Source organism: Lutjanus erythropterus, chromosome 19 (assembly GCF_056507025.1).
Source record: "Lutjanus erythropterus isolate fLutEry1 chromosome 19, fLutEry1.hap2, whole genome shotgun sequence".
Classification (NCBI taxonomy): domain Eukaryota; kingdom Metazoa; phylum Chordata; class Actinopteri; order Lutjaniformes; family Lutjanidae; genus Lutjanus; species Lutjanus erythropterus.
The window spans coordinates 21,416,800-21,434,911 of NC_139335.1; the positions used below are offsets into that span (position 1 = coordinate 21,416,800).

Consider the following 18,112-nt stretch of genomic DNA (forward strand, 5'->3'; position numbering starts at 1 on the left):
TTTGGATTTTTAAACACCACTCTGTGTGTGTGTGTGTGTGTGTGTGTTTGTGTGCCCTTTTATGTATGTGCATGTGTTATTTAAGATGTTCTATGTGACTACTGTTGTGGCAACAAGGAGTCAGTCTACAGCTGTTGTGGTGCTGCATCATGGACAAAAGACGCACTCTGGTGATCTTTGTAACACCAACATGTCAGCACTATTTGTTTATTATGTGCTCCTGCCCTGAAAGAAATTAAAGTGTCTGTGTATTGGTGAGTGAGGCAGAGGGAGAACAGGTTCATTGCCACTCAGCAGCAACAATCACTGTTGGTGTTGGAACAGCAAGCCAAAGAATGATAGATAGATCAGGCAAAAGAACAGACTGTCAGCTTTTTGATGAGCCTTTATTGACATTCATGTCAAAACCCCATATCAGCAAAAAATCTTCATAGGCTCCGCTCTTTCTCAGTACTTTTGGCATAGTTCTCACAGACTCATATACGAGATCCTCAGTACCATTTGCTTACAGCGGTATTTATTTGCTTACAACAGGGATTCCATTTCAATTTATCATAGATGTCTGTTTCTCTGTCTAGACCAGCATCTATTCCTCTAGCTGCTGGGCTACAATTTAAAAATGACACTTATCTGTGAAAGAATGCACTGCAATTGTTTAGTGAGTGTGTGTGTGTGTGTTTGCAGGCAGCCTCCTAGCGTGCGTCTCTTCCCCAGTGCTTCAGGGTTTATGGCAGTTTCAGAGGCTGTGGTAGCTGGAGTCTCCTCCTCATGCCTGCTGGTAGCCACACAGGCTGTCAGTGCCGCCTCTGCCCTGCTCAGGTATACATAAACACACAAACTGTAGATACATAAATATGTCACATATTGTCAAGGACACTTGTGCAGCCATGTCCTGAGGATTCCTAACGCTGTCTTGTGATTGACAAAGTTACAATTATTTTTTTTAAGTTTATTTGTCCTCAGAGGGGCAATAGGTTGTGCTTTATGAAAAAACAAGACTGCCGAAGTCTTCTATGTTGAATTGCTACTAAAATTGCAAAATATTACAAATATTTACCAAGCATGTTTGAATTATCAAGATTGTCGACATGAATGGTGTCTTCGTCAGCTGAGGTGTAAGATTAGCACCACTAGTTAGTGTGTTGATATGGTCGGCAGGTGTAGTTTGGTAGAAAGAAAATATTTCCTTCATGAAACTGCTCACAGCATGTGGTGGTTTTGATTTCTAGAACAAGCATGTGGAGTTTTTTCAAATGTATTTTTTGATGCTTTGAGCACCACAAGCTGAGTGCCATCTAATTCCATTATATTTAAGCGGAGGCAGACATCTCTGTGGCTGATATCTCCAAAACTCTGCAGCTCAGACTAAAACAGATAAAGATTCGTAGCAAAGGAAATCAATGTATTTTTGATTCTGGGGTGTCCCTTTAATAACCTCTGGCAAATCCATAATATGAGCACTCATTCAGACACATACAGACACACGTTGCACATTATGCCCCCATGCTGCAGCCATACAGTGTTGTGTAATCTGATGTCAGATGTTTACTTTGTCTTTCCTGCTGCCACTCTCTGAAATCTCCAGACTGAACCATCAGTCCAGACCAGTCCAGTACAGGGAGCTAGAGGGACTGATGAAGGCCGTCACTAACAGATTCTCTGAGCTGCCCCTACCCTCTCATGCTGGCCATCAGAGCTCTGTGAGTCAGTTTTGCTCTTTGTCTACAAATATGAAATAAAGGGTGTAAGATACACAGTTCATGGACTGGTGGTGAAGAGACCTGTGTGTCTGTGTTTGACTGAGACGACTTCTTGTAGTGATTCTCCAGAGAGTGCTTTCTGTCAGGTATCAGTGCCATTACTGTAAAAACAACACTGACATATCTGCCCCTGGTGCTCTCTAGCAACATGTCACACACTACATATGCGACTGACATGGTCGATCAAGGGGGACTCATTCTCCCATGAAGGAAACTTTTTTCTTTTCTTTCCACGTCTGTTGTTTTTTTCATAGCTGTCCCTCATTTATGCCTTCTGTTTCAGACAGGAATCATGATTCCTGTCTGAAAACTGGAGCATCGCGCCTGTAATGGACACAGATTTGACTGTCAGGAGGATATGGCTTGTTGGCATGTGCTCATGTTCCTATTTAAACTTTAAACGTATTTCACTTCAAACACACCGAGGCACAAAACAGATACAAGATTAAGATTCGTCTTTATAACAGGTCTCAGTAGGATTCATGAAGTTCTACTGAAGAAACACAGAAGAGTTTCAGGGTTTTCTCTGTTTGTCTGAATGGAGACATTTTACTGTTTTATATAAATCTTTAATGATTCCGTTGAAGAAATTTGTGCTTTGATAAGATGATTTTTTTTTGTGATCAGATTTGTTTGTCTCCTCGTCTACACTGTAAAAACAAAAATGTGGAAAAAAAATGCAAAATTTCAAGGCAACTTTCTTCAATAGATTTTTGAGTTTTGATCCCAATTCAAACCAAAAAAAACGTATTTTAAAATAATATAATAATATTCTCGAGGTTCACAGCTCACTGGGCTTCTAAAACTCAAAAGATTCAAGTTTATATAAAAACATAAAGAAGAAATGTAAACTATCTCAACTAAAAAACTTAAAAAAACTAAAAAACTTGAGTTTGATTCAAAACTCAAATGTAGTAGTGTGTTAACAATGTTCAAATGGTCATTTCATCCATTTTAGATGATGACAGACTGTTGCTACAGCTAGCTCTCAGGCTACAGCCAGCTTGGCTACATTTGAACAGGAATCTATAAGGGAATTGATAAGCAGAATCAATGATGACATTTGTATTGATGAAACCTATTGAATTCCCTTCCCTATTCTACTCTGTTGACTCTTCTTTTCTCTCATCCTGTTACATTTCTGCTCATCTCTCTCTCTGTTGGTTTTCCTCCAGCGGAGTCTGAAGAAGTCAGGCTCCAACAGCAAGGCTTCCAGGTCTGAAGGATTTCTGCTCCAGGCCCTGGTCTGTTTTCAGGCTGCCTGCAGGTCAGCACATTATCCAGTCACATGTTCAGGCAATGAATGAATGAATGAATGAATGAATGAATGAATGAATGAATGAATGAATCAGTCATGAACCTTGTGGAGTCCTTGAAATGACTATTTTCAGCCCAATAGAATTTTTCAATTGAAATGTAGAGAATGTAAATGGAGAGTTTAGTGAAATCCTGTGATGTATCTTTGCATGTATTTTTTGTGTGTCTGTTCTTTCTATATGTCATTTTTGTATGCATGTGAGTGGGTGTGTTTGTATTTAGTGGGTATTTGTGTGTCCAAGGTTGGCTGAGGAGTGTGCATCAGAGCCTCTTCTGAAGGAGAACACGTTCACAGCACCATCCAAACACACCAACGCTCAGGACTCAGTGGAGTCTCTGTGTCAATGTCTGCTGCGCTGCTGTGACTCTGTCTGGATACCCACTGTCACTGTGAGAGCCTGAACCACTCACACAAATACAAATGCACAAAACCGATTCATTATGTATCTCATCTTAAACTTGTGTCTCTCTGTCACGCACACTTGTAACCAGACACTTGAGAAAATTATACTGCAATCCGTCACGTCTCTTTTCTGAGAAATAGGTCACAATGATTACTGCGCTCTGTCTGGCAGTTCCTCTAAATGACTCTATTAATAAGCACAGCCACCATCGTCATTAGTTTTGTGTACATGCAGACTTTTAAGCCTATCGATCAGTACCTGTGTTATTTATTTCCAAAGTTCGTTCTGTTCAGGCTAAAAATCAATAAAATATGTTTTCCTTTGTGTGTGTGTGTGTGTGTGTGTGTGCGCGCGTGCATGTACATTTAGAGAATGTGTGAGCGTGCACCCAACCCTCAGATACTGCAGTACTTCTACTCCATTCTGTCCGCCCAGTTCACCCTCCTTCCATCTCTCATGGCTGTCTTTTCAAATAAGCTAGGTGAGTTGGCTAACGCTGCGTAAACTCAAATCAACAGCAAGAGTCCCATTATTAGATTTATTTTGATTTGATTTGCTTTGATTTCAGTATCATACAGTCTGTCTTCTATCTTCATGGCAGCAAGCTGGCAGTGTATAGTTTCTCCCTTTACACTGGAACATTGCGAGGTTAGGTGTGGCTATCCTGATGTTGGTATCTTATGAATGTTCAGTCTGAACAGGTCAGCTTTGATTAGTGCTCTAGCAGACAAATCTCTTCTGGAAGTTGTCTAAACAAGGCAGGCTGACAGCCCCTGTAATTTTACAGTGATGGCGTATGTGAAAAATGTTATGAACTTATTTTTAACGAGCCAATTCACATTTGGATGGGAGTAAGAGTACTATTATCCGCATGTCAAGTGTGTATTTAGTTGCCTATGAAACCACTGTCCCAGAGTACTCCATAATGACTGCTTTTTGTATGAAGTTTGAGAAACTACATGCGTCAGCTACCCCAGAGGATTACACCAGAATCCCCCAGAATGTGGATTGTGATAGAGAGTTATTGAATTGCCACACGTTTTGTCATTATTGAATTTTACTACCATATACTGGGTTTTAAGATGTATGCTGATGAAAATGAAAAATAACTTTTTGTATCCACCCCCCTGCTACACTGTTACACCAAGCTTTCATGAAAATCAGCTCAGTAGTATTTCCATAATCCTGCTGACAACAGACAAACAAGCATAATATAGGGGTGTTGCATTGATGTATAATATGCTATGTATGGAAAGTAGTAGTATACAGAGCTTGAAATTATAAAGTAGGCGAAGTGTTTCACAAGTTGCTTTTGTTTTTATGTTTTCAGTCTTCTGCTGCCTTGAAGACATATATTTGACAAAATAATGCACACATGACAGAATTGGTAAACAAGTTGTTTAATGAAACAATAAACCGAGACTTAATAGTGGACTTGGATGATGGACCAAGCGTTTATCTTCATATTTTTGTGAATTGATGGTTGTCAGTGGTGACCTGAAAATAATGAGATAAAGTTTTGTTAAATTGTGATTAGATTTGTGAGATCAATAACTGACATGGCTGGGACAGAGCCAGGCCACACAGCTCATGTTTTTATATTAACTTGCCTTTTTAGGTCTTGTTATTGTTGGCTTTGCATGTATTTGTGCTGGTTCTCTGCTGGTAACATGTAGCTCCAGCCCATACTGTTATAAAACAGGAGGCCTTTGTGTGTTTATCCCACATAGAAATTCAAAATATAGCTATACTAACTAAACATATTTTTAGAGAAGCCCGCTGTTTTAATGCTGATTTGTCAATTATGTACCTTAGCTTACATGACTTTTTAATTAAAGCCTTAAGTGTCTCGCAGAATTAAATAAGCACAAAAATAAGGAATTTAACTGTTAAGTTCAATTCCAAACTAAAGAGCAATAAACTTAATTTCATTTCGTTAGCACATAACAGATTGTGTTTTCTGTGTTCTCCTCTGCACCACACAATTATGTGTCTGTAGTTAGGTAATGTTTTTAAAATAAAATCCATATTGTATACAGCTTGAAATGATGCCAGAAACCGCGATGCAGGCAGTTGATTCTTCTCTCATCAGAGATGGAGCTAAATGCCTGAATGTTGACTTGATGAAATTTCTTATTACTGTAGGGGGGAAACTAAGCAATCTGTCCAAAGCTGGCAGTCGATGTGATGAGCCTCAATTATTGATGGGAAACTTGTTGCCTTGGGCACCTAGCCGCTGACAGCTTGGTGGCATTAAAAAGAAACTTAAGCTTTATATTTATGCTGCAAGCGGTTAACAAAGCAGAACAGTTGTCTGCAGATATGGATGAGCAGTGCTCTGGCATAGGTCCACGAGAGAGCGAATATAGTCGCTTTATGAAATTAATACTTCCCTCTAATATCTGAGAACAGCCAAGACATTAAATACAGCTTTACGATAAAACCCCCTCCCCATAGAATTAAAACAGGACTGCTCTGCCATTACCTACATGTAGCCAAATGATGAGCTTCCACCCTTCTGAGGTATCAGGACAGAACGTAGCTTGAAAAGTAATGTGAGATTAAAATACGAAGGTTTAAGGATCATGAACTGCAAGTGAATGATGACAGGTGTCTCTCTTTAGCCTCCTCACTTCTCTCTTTTTCCATCTCATTTTGCTGAGCACTTTTAAACCACTGAATTTTCATACTTTACTTCTGTTTTTTTTTCTCTAGCTGTGATGTACTATGTAAATTTTGTTTTGAAAGCTGTAATATAAATAGTGTTTTAATCATCCTTCTCATCTTCCTCATTTCTTACTGTCTCATCCTTTCTTTATTCTGCTCTTCAACTCCTCTTCCCTCCAGCATCCTCTGGTTTCTACAGGCTGGCTCTGGAACACAAAGGGCTTCTCTGTGCGGGAAACAGGTACTGTACAGTGTAACAGGATCACCTGAGGACACACACACACACACACACACAATTAAAACCCTGAAATTTGGCTCTGTGTGTGTGTGTGTGTGTGTGCGTGTTAAAGCATGGTGGCTCAGAAAGTTGAGTTCTTATTATCATTCCCTGTCGGAGCACATTCAACAATGAGACAGATAACACGACTGAGGCATCTGTCATTTCTGAGTCACTCTGTCTACCATTTTCCAATAAGCCAGTCTTCTCAGCAGTGTGTCTGTCTCAGAGCAACGGATCTGCGGCTTCAAAGTCTGCTGTGTGTTTGTGTGAGTGTGTGTAAGATTTTTCTGTTTTGTGGGTGTATATGTGTGTGTCTGTTTTTGCTTCCGTGCGTGTTCGTGTGGTCATAAATGTGGTCGAATCGGTAGCTTTAACGCCCCCCTGCTCTGAGCTGTAATGAAACTGAAGCATGCGGTGCCTGTGTTTCATATTTGAAGGGACTAAGTCGAGGCACATCCTGTCCTGTGCCTTTTCACTGTGCATTGTGGAGGGTGTGTGCTCTGTTTCTGCAAGTTTCTTTGTTTTGTGATTCTTTGCTTTGTATTCATGTTTATTTTTGCTGATTCTTGTGTGTCTTTCTCCCACTTACCAATTGTTTCAGGAACCCAAATGTGAATACATCTGTCTGTGGTTTTCTGCAGAAACTCAGTATGTGTCTGCTTTCCCAGTCAGACCCTGCTTTTGGAGCCCATCAACATGGTATGCAAATACACACGCACACACACCACACACAGACCGACATGCAGTACAAAACCCTGTTGTTCCTGTCAGCTTCTAAGCAATGATGTCATGCTACCAGTTATCTGAGTCTGCTGAAGTGTTGAACAGAACTGTTGACACTGTTTACCACTTCAGCTGTTTGTTTTGTGTGAAGGTCAGGACAGTTGTTCCAATCATCATTTTCTTTCAATGGCTAAAATATAATTCAGCGAGTGAGTTTTATCATGAATTTTAATGTCCATTGAAAAGTGCCAGTCTTAACTCCTGTGAGTTAAGGTCAGGCGATATGTTAAATTTGTGCATGTGAGGTAAATTTGCTATGTTACATATGCTACGTCTAAGAAATAAAATAAAACACACACAGAGAGTTAGACTCAGAGTTAGACTGTTGTTCAAGATTTCTGTGTTCAGGATTTTCTGGGCAGACATGAAACATGGCTCAGTGACACGCCAGAGCCACTGTCCCCCAACACTATATACAGTAAGCCCCATGACCCCCAACAGTCACTTATGAACGTACCTTTAGCGACTCTGTCAGTCCAAATCAGTCCAACAGTTCACTTCGGCTCACTTAAGTTGCAGTGAGCCGAACAGTTGTCCTGTGGCTCCAATAACGCTGCGATATGGAGTGTCCATGTCTCAGGTTGTTTTCAGGTCTTAGTGGTGTTTGACACTGAGACAGTGAAGCAGACAGGTCCGACATTTTAGAGAAGAGAAAACCAAGTTTTTTATGATTTTGATACCTAATTTTATATACATGTACTTTTTTTTTTCAATCATTCAAATTTGGCTTAGTGGTTAATAATACATTTCTGCTGTGTGACAAACTCAGAACACATGTTTATTGTTCCTTTAATCAGACTTTGAAAAAAATACAACTGCACTGTCTTTTATTGCACTTAATTGCCTTAATTGCTAAATGAAAATGATCTGTGTTGGTATTTCCACTGTTCCAGCACTGTGCTGGAATAAATATTTAATTCACTACATTAGATGTGAAAATAGCTTTCGGTGACGCCAGTTCTCTTAAGTTAGGTTAACCCTGATCAGAACGGGGGTCTCAAAGGCACATTCTATAGACAAATTGATGAAGCCATTGTAGAAACATGTTTGCAAAGACACTAAATAATAGCTCTATCTTATAGTGCAGGATGTGTGTACTGTAAACATGTTGAATGGCCTTGAATTGGACACAGTGTTTGCCTGCTAATTCTTGTGTGAACAGGCTGATGCTAAGTCTCTTAAATGTCAAAGCACATTGTGACAACACAGATAACATTTGCAGTTAAAGGGACATTGCTTCTGATTTTGTGAGACTGAAATACATGTTAGGAAAGAAAAGAAAAGCATTTTGTTTGAAACTGCAGTTGTTCCCAAGAGACATGATGCGAGTAAAATCTTTCTTTGAGGTAATGAGATGTAAGAGTTGTACGAGAAAGTGTGTAGGTACGTGTGTTTGTCTGCACGCTGTGTGTGTGTGTGTGTGTGTGTGTGTATTTGTTTATGTGTGTTTGTGAATAATGAGTTCTTTGGAGTCAGACTACTGTTTGTTCCTTTTTCTGTCTGTCAACATCTTCCTGCCTTTCATCACCCTTATCTGTTTCAGTTTCATTTTCAGGCTCTTTCATTTTTCTTTGCTCTCATCTTGAATTTACTATTCCTTTATGTTAGATATTTTTCTTGCTAAAAAAGTTCTTTATAATTTACTACATTTCTTTGTTTTCTTTATTTTAGACTTTGTTCACCAGAACATATTTTTTACTGTCTCCTCACAATCTTGTTCTGTGCACACTCTGTCAGTGTTTTGTTTACTAAATTAATCTCTGATATCAAAGTATATCATCTGTACTTTTGTATAGCTGTCCGATAATTCCATAACAGCTGTGTGAATATTTAAGAAACCGTTTCTCTTCTCTGTCCTGTATTATTTTCTGTTGGATCAAACCTTGAACAGGAGGCAACATGTCACAGCAGCCTGCTTTGTAGGTCTGTCTGTTGTCTCTCTCCCATCTGTTGTTTCCCTTCTCATCTTCTTCATCTGTCTGTCCTTCGCTGAATTCCTGTCTCTCCCAGTCCTCCCTTTGAGACTTGGTGAGACCAGAGGATGCTTTAAACTTCTTCGTTGATGAACAGGGTCGTGAAAATTCTGTCATATTATTACCTTTCATTTTAATTGTAGTGATAATGATACATAGCCTATCTAATTGCATTTGATCTTTAAAAACAACTCAATCATATTAACAATATACATAATATACAGAGCAAACTTACAGATGATGCATTTGTAAGGGCATGGTGAGAAAAGATGAACAGAGACACCGACCGTTCAGTTTCTTTTTATGTCAACGTCACACGAAACAGATTAATTCATTTTTCCCGCAGTGACAGCACAGGGCAATAAAACACAGCAACCATGATGTCTAAATGATCAGATATGAAAGATGGAAATATGAACACATCTCTGAACAGGGAGTTTCCAGTCTTGTGAGCACTTGCTACACTTGCTCATGGTGAAGCAACCCTCTGTGACATGTAGTGTTCAGACGATCTCCAAGGTATCTAGTCTGCAGCTAGTTAACGTACTGTCAGCATCAAAAGAGAACCCTCTTTTTGATAGATTTAGTTATACCCCTGTTGTTTTCTCTGTTTGACAGTGTCGTGTGTGAATTTATCAAAGGTAGAATCAGTAGTATTTGTCCAAGCTGGAAGATATTTGATTGTTAATTCTCATTCCCACGTCAAATGCCAATATTTTGGGTTGGTTAAATCCCAAGTACAGAGTACCAGATCACACTTATAGTGGGTCGTAAGTGATGATTGAAAGGGATTATATTTATGTGATTCTATACAGTGTGTTTTTTTTTTAGGAAAATGTTGGCTGTTATGCCTTTAACATCACAATAGAGCACCCTCTGTGTTGTAATCTGTCAAAATGATGGACTGTATTCAGAATTTTCTGTCATTGTTCAGTCGGAAAATATTCGGTTAAGCAACCCCCTTGTGAGACATGCTTCTATTCTTCTCCCTGCCTCTCTTCTCAACCAGTTCCCTGGAGATAACGGCTGCATCACTGCCCCTTCTCATTCTCCTCTGATTTCCAAACAATACCATTTATTTCTTACTCTTTCTCCACAGCAGCCCCTCTGGACTACAGTGCTCTCAAGCTGGCCACCGCCCCCATTTGGTGCCTGTTTATATTTATCTCTCCTCTTCTTTCTGTATTTCTCTAACTCTTATTCCCTTCTTCACTTTGTTTTCCTCTCTGGCTGATTGGTAGTCTCTCTCCCTACAGACCTTGCTGTGGCTTTATAGCCTCTGTGTAGTCATGCATCAGTGACCCCTCTCCCTGTCTGCCATCTCCCTGAGCCATTCTTTGTCATTCTTTTCTTTGCTCTGCCTGCTGTCTTGTGATTCCCTCGTACACCAAACTTGGTGTTGTTTCCTTCCTTGCTCCTCGATTAAAGTAACCTCTTTTTCCCCAGACCTATGAGAGGCTGCATTGCACAGCACCATTTTCTCTGTGCCATATTTCAATGGCCTTCTTTTCTGTTTCCCCTTTTCTTTCCATTCTTTATAAGCTGCATCTCATTTTCTTCTCCCTCTCCGCTGTTCTCTCGCTCAAGTTCCCTAAAGACAATCCAGAGATGGAGTTGGTGCAGATAGTCCTACTCTTTTAGCTGTTTCAGAAAAAATTCTGAATTCCCTGCTGTGCTTCACAGCCCCCTCCTCATTGTCTCTTCTCAGTCTTTTTTTTCTCTCTTTGCATTTTATGCAGTATTGTTTATTAACATACTGTATATCATTTTCCTTTGCCCCCCGTCTTCCAGTCCTCCAGTCCTTAAAGACGTGGAAATCCTCCTTGGGACTACATCATCGAGGCACTCCTGCTTCATATTCATCTACCTCTCTTCACTTTCCCTCTCACTGTTCTCTTTCAGACACCCGTCTTTCCATGTTTATTTCATCTTGTCTTCTTATTCTTCAGGGACCTCATTTAAGAAACACTTCTTTAACATTGCTATATTACATAATACGACTTTTCAAAGATTGTTATAAAAATTTAATTTAAGCACCCATGATATTTATACAGTAGCTTGGTTAATGATGGATATTCGCTTTATGTTGGGATACAACATCGATAATTGGAAAAGTGAAATCAGTGTAACCCCACTCATTTTCTCCTCCAGATGATTTTTTCATAAAACTTAGCTTTGGCTTGGCTTTAGTTGGCGAGTAATGCTCTTTTGTAAATGAGGCCTCAGGGCCATTTTCTGATGCGTTTTACTTTATTCCATCCATTTCTTCCCTTCTCTCACATTCTTTCCTCTTTCTTCTCTCTCTCTCAGCCTCTCTCTATAACTTTCTCCTGCTCCTGTTTCTAGCATTGATTATTATACTATTCTCCTCTCTGTTTCTGTTTTACTTCCTTGCTCATGCCCCAGATGTTGAGGAGGTGGAGAATCTTCTGCTACACAACCTACCTTCTCTATGTGCTCGTCTGTCAGACTGGCCCTCTCTGCTCTGTGAGGCCACAGGGCTCCAGCTGTGTGACTATAAAGGACCAAGGACCACTCAGTACTGTCTGGTGATAATGCTACACCTCGCCCTGCAGCAAGGAGACAGGTAATACAGTGCACACATATACAGTCTGCACTGGCTGCTGGATGTCGAAGAACAGCATCAAGCGACAGAGAACACCATCACCTATTTTCCTCACATTTAAGAAATGCACAAGTCACTCTGAGAATTTAATAATCCAAAGTATTAAAAAAAAAAGAAAAATGCATTTGGTTTTGCTCATTGAAAAGGAAAAAGAAAGTTCAGTTTAAAATTGAGTGCTGAAAAGGTCTCGAGTTCTGAGCCGGTAATTTTTGTGGAAAGGAAATTAACCACTAAATATTTCACCATCAATAAAAAACATTTTGCTGATGCAAATTCTAAGCACCACTGTCTGGTACTGCTGCACAGTGGTTTTGTAAGAAGTATCAAAATATTGATACTGTCTCAATACCACATGTTTAAAAATTTCAGTTCATTATGGCATCAAAAGTACAGAAGCCATTAAGATTATCTGAGTGTTCATTCAAGACCTCAGATCAGTTCAGTCTTTATTGTTCTGCCTGAAATTTGGCTTGCAGCAAAAAAAGACACTGTTCAGTAACATTTTCTGTAAGAGCACTGTGTTCAGGTTAGTAATTTAAAAAAAATAAAATAAAATTGTATTTTGAGTGCCTAGGACTTTTTTTTATTTTGCCTTGGTATTGAATTATTGAGTATTGTGGGATTTTTTTTTTGTACTACTATTTTCTTGAAGTTTAATATTATGGTATTGTGACACCTCCAGTAAGAAGGGAGAGCATAGTGTGATTCAGAAGTACAGACTTTGTTCTATAATAGCAGCATCAAGTTGCACTGCAAAAATTGTCTTTGAGCAGGACAGGAATTTTCTCAGGAATCTTGCTCAGTAGTTCTTGGTAGCACTGCATCACCTGTCAGATGGTGAAATGACACCAAACATCTCTTTTTCATACCAAATGGCGCATTCCCACTGGGTACTCAACCTTTTTGGTGGGTGCTCGAGCACCGCAGCACACTTTTGAGTATGTTTTGGCATTATTGAGATAATCAAATATTACAAGTACTTAATATTGACAACCTGAAAATATTTTAAAGATCCTTCTATAAATATTTGGCATTTAATGTAACCTTGAGAAACCTTAATTTGTAATATGGCTTTAATGGCCAAACAGAGACATTTATTGTTGTCATACCCAACTGAAGTTTAATAATTTGACAAAATAAAAATCTTCACAAAGCAACGCAGCCCTTGAGAGCAGGAAAAAAAAATTAGCCTTATCACAGTATTGAAATCCCAGACAAGATCTTGTGGCAATATATCAATATATTTCCCTCTCCACCAAAACACCAGCTGGTTCTACACCTCGCTCTAGCTCTCTCCCTGCTTTAGCAGCACTACTATGGCCCATCGAGGGTGTTTTAAGTACATATTTTATGACTTCAGAGATACGTTGGCTTCTGTGGAAAGTTTAATCTGTCCTTCTGTGGAACCTCGGCCATGCATTACCCCCCGGGGAAGGGGATTAAAGCCTCTCCTTGCCATGGTGTGGTCTCATCAAGATTAATGGGAGCTGTGTCCAGAGATTTACATAGCGTGAGAGGGCTGAGTGTGTGTAGTGTGCTCAGATAGGATCTGTGAATGTGTGCGTATGTGTGCTGGTATAGATTGTAACAGACTGTGTTTGTATATGTGTAATTTCGCGTGAGTGAAGAAGATCGCAGGTTTGTGTCAACATTCCCCTGGAGCCTTTTCTCAGCTTTGCACGCACAGTTTGTGTGTGTCCACGTTATTCACCTTCCACCACGTGTGTCATTTGAGGTGTGTCTGACCCTCAAGTGTATGCGTGTTTGTATACCTACAGATGTAAATGTTTGACCACTATGTGTGCCTGTAATTAATGTTGTCATCGTCATTACTGTGCGTGTGTGTGTTGATCCAGGCTCCTTCCAGACCAGACAGTGTTCTCCAGTGTGGTGGGGCTGCTGCATTCAGTGCAGGAGCACGGCGGCTGTGCCTTGCCTCGCTCTGTGCTCCGCTCTGCCCTCTACCTGCTGGCAATGACACAGGACAAGAGCCCCGACCTCGACGGGGTAACTAAAAATAAATAAATAAATAAATAAATACAGCATCAAGCTATGATTTATGAAAACTTTGAAACCGTCTTTTATGGTTTTCAGCAAACCTCAGTAGCTTCTATAACATCAGCATTTTGGAGATTTGTCTTCTTTGTGTAATTTTAAACGTTTTACCTTTTACCTTCTTCCATTGCTTACCAAAATGTGATATTTAAAGATAAGTTTTAAGATTGTTACAAATGAGACAGACCGCCTGGTTCGAGAAGTGAAAACGCGGAAGTGCGCAATATATGGAGACTGCAAGACGTTTCCAAAACAGCTTTGTGTGGAAAAAACAATATATTAAATGAACCGCAAATGTCATGCAGATATCTGGTTATGTTTTACACTGACGCACCTTGAAATTGTGTTGTATTTTGTAATTAATTATTATTATTATTATCATTATTGTTAACTCTGCTGGCTGAGGAGAGGGAGAGAGAGATGGCGCTGTAGAGAGGGGAGGCGACCTGATCCAGTTTACCCGCGAAGCTGGCCCACCTGAGCCGGGTGGAAGAGCAGCGACACGGCTGTCCGTGCTCCTCCTCCTTCTCCTCTCCCGCCTAATCCTCATCTCCTCCTCCCATCCTCGCTCCTCTGTCCCGCTATGAAACAATGAGAAGGAGTTTCTGAAGTTGCGCAAAATTACGCACGGATACACCCAACCAGCTCTGATAGTAGCACACATACTTTTTTCTCTCCAGGTCCTGCGGTCAAATATAGTGTCTTGTACATTCTGTATGTTATAGATCATAACTGATTAATCTGATCACAATAAATACGCAGACACAAACACTACAGCTGCTCCAGCTGTCATGCTGACTCATCTGATAAATAGATCTGACAGCTGTGATCCTGACCCCGCGCATTTTGCAGGTCAGTTTAGATTTACTAGGCTTTATAATTAAAAAATAAATTCTTCCTCCTTATTAGTGAGTTTATCTTTAAAGACACACAGGCGCGCACAGCTCTTTAACATTAATGAAAAGTGTTCTGTGATTGTGGAGACCTGTGCCTCAGGCAAGCGGGAGACACGCACACGCTTATAATTTAAATATTTATTGCTGATAGAAATTATGTTCCAATAACACTGTACTAATCCACACTCTTGTGTGATTAAGAGAATGACCATAAATTAAGGTGTTTTGTGATTGTATCTTGTGTTGAAAGACCACAGACTTCGCGCTTCGACCAGGTTTTAGTTGGTCTAAAGCACAAGTGGTTTTTACTCCAATGCGCCGAGCTCAAGATAGCAAACGCGCCGGACCACGCCTTCGTTTTACCTTCACTCAGTGCAAGTGCGCAGGTTGAAGGCGGACTTGTTGTTGTGGCAAAAATGGCACTTGCGCTGTAAGATCGCAAAACCACTTCCGCCGGCGGTGTAAGATAGGGTCCTATATTTTATTTTCTGTTAAGTGAGACATGATAAAAAGCAATGCAACATTAACGTATCCAGATTTTGTTGTTGAAAGTGTTCAGTGTGCACAGCAAAATCATCCGTTTTCTGGTGCACAGAGAAAGAGAACATCATGTACTGAACCTAGAGTACTGTGCAGTTTAATATGGAAACCATTAATGTGGAGGCCAAGGAATATTCAGAATCATAGCTTGACAGCTCTTATTCATCTTTTGATACAAAATGTATGTTCAACTGTTGATGATTCAGCAGCAAAGAATATTAATTATAGCTCACGCTTCTTTTTGAAGCTGCACAGAACTAATAACATTTTCACAGAATAACATACTTCTCTTCAGTTCAAAGAAAATTATGTGGAAAAACTTTGTCCTGAAGCTGCTCTGAAAGTACTTTAATAGTTTATACTTTGTGTTGACTATGAATACAAAAAAGCAATTGCTTACAGGAGACTTCCTGCTGTGGCCGAGGGCTCTACTTTAGCAGGGTTTTAAAGCAGTCTCACATTTTTGTTATGAAGAAAATTATTTTAAAAACTGCAAACTTTTTTTTACGTGTGCATGCTTATCTCAAAGAAAGTGCTTTGGCTTTTTCAATGTCTCTTTACCAACCTACTCAAGGTTCCTTTCAACTGCATCAGCAAGGCACTCTCCTCCTGCCAAAGCTTCTCTTCCCTCTACATTCACCATCCTTCACTCCTCCACTTCATCTGTCGCTATCCGGAGCTAGCAGAGAAATTTGGGCCCCTGGTCTTGGAACTTTGGCTGACCAGGCAAGCACAGCACACAGTTGCACAGCCGACCGTGGTGAGGGGACATTCGTTTCACTTCTATCTCAGACTCATGCATTGGCCAATAAATAACGTTACTGATTTGACTGAACACACTCCACTCCAACACATTTCACTAATTGATTTCCCACAGACATAGTTAGAGATAGGATGCATTTGAGTGTGTTTGTAATTCACTTTGGACACTCACAAAGTAAAATCTGAATTGATGGTAGTTGGATCTTGTTCATGGTGTAGGCAGACGTACATGAGAGGGGAGAGAAGAGAGAAAGCCGTGCAGACGAGAGGCACGACAAGGAGCCAGACTCAGAAACTATGGAGCTACTGAATCTGATAGAGAAATACCCAGCGGTCATACTAACCCTCCTGGTGAGAAAGAAAGACCCCAAACAGGAGCTTGGATTTAAAGGGATAGTTTGGATTTTTTTTGATGTGGGATTTTAAGAGGTACTTATCCACGTCAGTGTTTTACCCACAGAGTACCTACAGTAAATGGCGGTTGACACACCACCAGTTTGGAGAAGCAGCTGGAGTCCCCATGTCAGAAGCTAAACAATAAACTGCTGTGGGCAGGATCAGCAGTAAAATGTATTTTAGTCACCCAGAAAGGCTGGAAAAGGGTAAAGTAGTGAAAATATTCTAAATATAGTGTACCGCTGTCAACCACTGTCTTCTATAGATAATACACTGACTATCGATAAGTTCCTAATACAGCACCACTTCAGATAATCTGAACTGTCCCTTTAAGAAGTTGGCCACATTAAAGTGAAGACAGTTTTAATTCTAACTGCTGTGCTGCATAGTTTTACACCCAAGTAGAATTATTTTTTAATCCTGAAACAATAATAAGACTTGGATCCCATAGTTTGTGGAAAACATATTCATCATTAACCTTTTAGTCTGTCCTCAAGCTTGTGTCTGTCTCTCTGTTTGTATGGCGACAGGACATGGTTTGCACCAGGGAGGCACCCCTGGCGGGACGAGCCCTAAGGGTGCTAGAAGTACTTCTGCATGGTCAAAGAGACTATCAGGCTGATTTGTGCGCCAGTCTTTGGCCAGCCCTGCTCCAGGCATTACAGAGGCTCAGTGTGGAGAACATGGGCCCTGGATCTGGACAGGGACACACTGTACAAGGTAAGGGACATAAACTCACAGAAACAGAGTATATACTGTAGATTCATAGTAGTATTATAGAAATACTTGTTGCATGCCCAAAGCGGCTGTGTGGCTCATTCATTGAAGTGGATGACATGTACTACAGAATAATGGAAGTACATTGTAATGTTACAATTTAAGAATTTGTTTAATTTCAAAAGCAGTCATGTTTTTATCTGCTTCATGAAAATCTGAACAGTAGATTTAATTTACACTTCAACTAGTAATTCACAGGAAATGCAGAGATGAATCATGCAACATAAATGCTTTATGACATCTTCTTGCACCTGCAGCGCTGTGATGAAGCAAGTAATGGATTCTTTCATTTGAAATTAATGTGCCTCAATCAGGGAGTTTTGAATATATAATGTAAGATGCCAACTTTTGTTAGCAGAACATTAAGCAGACTGCGCTCTGAACACCCCCCTCTCTATTGTTGGAGCCGATCACATCTGTGTAGAATCAAATACTTCATTACCAATGCATGCGCACATAAATGTATAATGACACAGACTCACAGACTCACAGACACAAATGCACGGACATGTTGTGTCTAACTCACATTGACCAAAGTCATACAACTTCACAGCCTTCAAGATGTTTTTTGTCTGTTGATGTTGAAACCCACACTGTTGTCTATGAAAGCTTACTGGCCTCTGCTGTACACACCCTTTAAGGACTCAACCAGGGTTATTATAGTTAACTAAAACTAAACTAAACACTAAAATTAGGTGTAAAAAAACCCCATTTCAATTAACTGAAATAAATATGAAGAAAAAAAAACTGAAACTGAAACTAGCTGAAAACTAGCTTAACTAAAATAAGAATCCCCAGGGAAAGACTTTAGTTTTAGTCGGTTTGGTCAAATGTGTCAGAATCCACCACTGCATTCGTACATGAACTTCCTCACGC

The 18,112-nt window shown here is 40.0% G+C and overlaps 1 protein-coding gene across 1 annotated transcript in view; it reads left to right on the plus strand.

Moving 5' to 3' along the window:
- Positions 1–18,112, plus strand: part of mei1 (meiotic double-stranded break formation protein 1) — a 68,366-nt gene that overhangs the window by 20,497 nt on the left and 29,757 nt on the right. The window contains 12 exon segments of the mRNA XM_084744194.1: positions 685–819; positions 1,586–1,700; positions 2,936–3,027; positions 3,320–3,467; positions 3,851–3,962; positions 6,329–6,389; positions 7,030–7,127; positions 11,591–11,771; positions 13,667–13,817; positions 15,876–16,061; positions 16,283–16,414; positions 16,990–17,179. Of these exon segments, the coding sequence (XP_084600320.1) occupies positions 685–819; positions 1,586–1,700; positions 2,936–3,027; positions 3,320–3,467; positions 3,851–3,962; positions 6,329–6,389; positions 7,030–7,127; positions 11,591–11,771; positions 13,667–13,817; positions 15,876–16,061; positions 16,283–16,414; positions 16,990–17,179 (1,601 nt within the window).